Raw genomic sequence first — 4,309 nt, 5'->3', positions numbered from 1 at the left:
GCAAGACAGGGCTGATGACAGGATCCTCCTTCTGCCCTGCATGGCTCTCCTGTTTCATCATGGAAGGAAGTGACTCCATCCCCACGTCTCTGTAGGGCTCATCAGATCGGGGAGGGTCACGTTTCTCTGAGGCAGATGTGCCCTGGCCTATGGGGCCCTGGTCTGAAGTTGTTTCTGTTATAGAGGATTATAATCTTCCTTCCTTTGACCCTAGTGTCCATCTACACAGTTTATTCAGGATGGATTTTGACAGGTTCACGTTACTGGGAGGTAACAATGCATTAACCCTCATCTAGTTTTTATAACATAGGTCCAGAAACAAGACCATCCCTGATGTCATTCTATTTCTACCCATTAATGTGTGTCTTAACCCTCTCTATCTCTTGTTTCATCTCAGTTCTCATCACCCATGCCTCCCTTCTTCTCTTTTCTTTGCTCCCTCTTCCATCTTTCAATACACCACAGACCACAGGCAGCTTAAAATGAGACAGATAGACTACCACAGGTTTTTATCAGTGTGGGTTAAACTAGTTGAGGTTTGAGTTTCGTTGAGCAACCCTGCATCAGTGTATAGTCTCTGGACTGTCAGTTCAGTGGGTTGAGGTTTTTCTAAAGAAACAGCAGCAACTTCTCACGCTGATATAAAGTTTTCCTCCTGATAAAAATGAAGACAATTGAACCTTTGTTTATCAGTGACATGTGAAAATCATGACTCCATAAGTCAGTAAATGACAGAACGATATTCTTTATATAAGGTAGAAAGGAAATTCTTTTTTAAATGTTTCAAAGAAAAGAATCATAATCTAATGTATAAACATTCATACATACATTTATACATTGCCTCAATACTTAACTTGATTTTCATAAACTGGAATAAAATAATATAAACTCAAAGCTTTTAGTTTTGTTCCAGCTCCAGTTTGTCATCTAGTTGCTTTCCTGACAATGTGTTGTGACGGCCGCTCATAGATCACACTGCATCTCTGTAATGTATGAAATATTTGGTGCAACATAAAAATAAAGAAGGTGAAACAAACCCTCAAACTGGATTGATAGAAAGTCTGTTGTATGAGTTTGAAGTTCTAAACGATTCTTGGAGGATGTTTTGTTGAAAGAATATCTGCGGACGTCTTTCATGATAATTCTATACATTTCATGATCACATCTGACCTCATATCTCACTTCCTCATACGGGCAGATTTAAATGATCAGAAACCTGCTACGTGTCACATTCTGTTGTAGACTGTTTAGATGCAGAGGACAGAACCAACACTAGTGGGAGGAACTCATTCAGGTGAGATCTGACAACTTTCTTACAACTGCCACTTTTACACTGTTCATCAAGCAGATGGGTCCCTCCATATGAGCTGGGTCCTGCTCAAGGTTTCTTCCTGTTATATTTGGGTTTTTCTAGACACCGTCGCCTTCGTGCTTGCTCTGGGGCTTTAAGGCTAGGTTTTATAAAGTGTCTTGAGACAATTTTGTTTTCTTGTTGACGCTACATGCATAAAATATCATTGAATCATGCATCTGTGAAGGTTCTCATTCATCTAGGTCATGGAATATCGAACAAAGGTTCAAAAAAGGCAACTGGACTTGCAGAGTTCTTTTTGTTTTCTTTTTTTCAATCTCATTCACACCTTGACACTTGAGCCTCTAACGGACAAGGGTCGTTAGAGCACCATTCATAGGGAAGAAGAGGGGGACAAAAACAGTCCCCCCTCAACAACAGGTAAGCACCCAATCGTTAATGGAAATTAGCTGCACCAGTTTCTGGTTGTTAGCATAAAAAGCAAGTTTTCAGGAGGAGTTCCTATTTAAACCTCAAACTTCCCACCAATCCCCAAGAACTGAAGAAGTAACTCGGATGAGTGGTGAAACGGCTCAAAAAAAAAAAACTCTACAAGTCCAGTTGCCTTTTTTGAACCTTTGCTGGATATTGAATCATGCTGCTACTCTGATATTCTCCTACCTTAACATTACAATTGTTATCATGAACTTACTTTTTAATGTTTTACACTATACTGCTTCTACTGTTTTAAATATTCACTTATTTATTAGGGCTTATTTGTCCTAATCTGATGTTATTATATCTAGCTGTCTTGTTTGGGTCTTTCTATTGATGTTTATAGAGTAGCAAAACACAATTTAATGAAAAATGACAAAAACTGTTTCATTCAAAAATGTATTCATTCATCATTGATTGTTCACATACATACTGAACACCTTCATCCTGCAGTTGTTTCTTCCTTCCTCCTTGTTTCACTCCAACATTTATACTGTACTGAAGGTATACTGTGTTCAACGTACACCTCAAAGCTTCATAGACATGACTGAATGACATCAGATAGATAATCTCTCTAATCTCTCAAACAACAGGATTCACACTGAACAATGGGACATTTCAACATCAGCAACAATGATTACAACTATTTACTATACTGCACTAATTTTAGTCAACGATATGGCAAAGAGGCCTCCATCTTAAATGTTTTTACATCAGTCATCGTCTGCATCAGCCTTCCTTTGACCCTAGTGGCCATCTACTTACTCTCTTCTCTGGTGAGTCCATTATAACAGATGTATGTATTTATAATGATGTGTTGTGTACAGTCTGTCAGTAAATGATTGTCTTTGACTCGTCTCAGGTGTAAAAGTCTTGGTACATCTGGTTCTTAGATGGATAAATGTCTCTGACTGCAGTTTCTGGGCAGAGCCAGATGTCATATTTGGAGGAGGTGAAGTTCAGAACATGTTAACAACTGCTTTAGTTACTTTTACCAATGTTTTCCTGCAGGTCAGAAAGGATCACGGTGCTCCAGTCTACGTCACCAACCTCATCATTTCTGACATTATTCATCTCCTATGCATGATTGTTTGGGTGGCAAAGGAAAACTGCAGCATTATCTTCTTTTATCTTTATGATTATGGTCTGTTGACCAGCGCTGGCTTCATGGTGTGTGTCTCCCTAGAAAGGTAACTATCTGTCTGATCCAGTTTGTGTGTATCTACGTCTGTGTCTAACCATTTTATTAGTATATAATTCTGACGCTCCTCAAAGACTGTCTATGTGTGTCTGTCTTTCATTATAGGTATTTGGTCATCGCGTGGCCGCTGTGGTACAGATTCAGACGAACCATCAAGACCTCCATGGTGGTCTCTGTCCTAGTCTGGATCCTTCCTCTTGTTCTCATCCTCCCATTGTATTTGTTGGTTTCTTTGAAGGTCACATCCAAGGTGTATGCTGTCTACCTCCTCCTCCCCCTCCCTCTGTTCATCTTCTTCCTGGGTGGGACTCTTAAAGCCCTGTCTACATCCCTCAGTGTCTCCTCTGATGAAAAACGAAGAATTGTGGCAGTTTTGGTCGTGGTGCTGCTTATTTACACACTGATGTACCTGCCCACTGTCATTTGGTTAGTGGCAAGAGGAGAGAGAATAAGTTTGAGCTTCATCATTGTGTCTAATATTCTCCTTCAGTTAAGTCCTCTTGCAGACTTGATTTTGTACATTTTCATTAGGAAAGGAACCACAGACAAGCTTTTGGCCTCACTGTGTTGTTGTAGAATGCAGCTTCAGGAATCATCAGATGAACAGCATGAATAACGACAGCATGTACAGGGTGACAGTTTCTAAACTAGACGAGTGTAACTGAATGTGTGATTATTATAGTTTTTGTTGCTTAGAAAGTGCTAAATAAAACTGCTGTTGATCATTTATTCAATAAAAGGTCTATATGATGTGATTCTTTTTCTCCTTCATTGATCCCTCAAAAAAGTCGTCACCTTCACATTTATTGATTCTTTTCCTCTCTTGACCAGCAGACTGGAGCCTGTAACACCCCCACCAAGTCACTGAACAATGTTTACTAGATAAGGTCAAAGAAGTTAACATAAAACCTAATATCCTAGAACACAGTGTTTGGGAAGCCACTTTATACTAACATGATAATGCTTTAATTGTGACAATTGCTTGTTAAGTACATAAAAATGAATGAATAGTAAGCTATACTTGAAAATGATCCTACAAAATGTGTCAAAACTCCAACTTGCACAGTATTCACATGCTGATAGTTATATTTATTTGCTTAAATTCATTTACTATGCTAGTTATTTTTGCACTTCATTCATTTGGTATTAACAAGGGTAAAATGGCTCAGCTTTCATCAATTTCTGTGATTTCTAATAGGCCAATAAGAAGCAGTGTTGTTTGGCATTCAAATCTTCCACAAACTAACAGCAATGAAGAAGAAAATAAGCAGGAAACCCAACTGGACAGAGGAACAGTGTTCCTTTTATCTTTACCAGGATCT

General features: G+C 38.8%; 1 protein-coding gene across 2 annotated transcripts; it reads left to right on the top strand.

The window, feature by feature from the left end:
* Positions 1 to 874: 874 nt before the first annotated feature.
* Positions 875 to 3,617, top strand: LOC311500862 (uncharacterized protein). Of its 2 annotated transcripts, XM_084562490.1 has the most exons (4): positions 875 to 1,294; positions 2,380 to 2,562; positions 2,798 to 2,976; positions 3,093 to 3,617. In XM_084562490.1, exons 2-4 carry the CDS (start codon positions 2,395 to 2,397, stop codon positions 3,601 to 3,603), a joined length of 858 nt encoding a protein of 285 aa, XP_084418616.1. In that variant the 5' UTR covers positions 875 to 1,294; positions 2,380 to 2,394; the 3' UTR covers positions 3,604 to 3,617. The 2 variants fall into 2 exon arrangements, with proteins under 2 accessions (XP_084418616.1, XP_084418615.1); XM_084562489.1 differs by having other exon boundaries at positions 875 to 2,562.
* The last annotated feature ends 692 nt before the right edge of the window (positions 3,618 to 4,309 follow it).

The sequence above is a fragment of the Chelon labrosus genome, assembly GCF_963514085.1.
Source record: "Chelon labrosus genome assembly, chromosome: 15".
NCBI classification, from domain to species: Eukaryota; Metazoa; Chordata; class Actinopteri; order Mugiliformes; family Mugilidae; genus Chelon; species Chelon labrosus.
The sequence above is the reverse complement of the archived record's forward strand: the minus strand, read 5'-3'. Positions and strand labels throughout refer to the sequence as shown.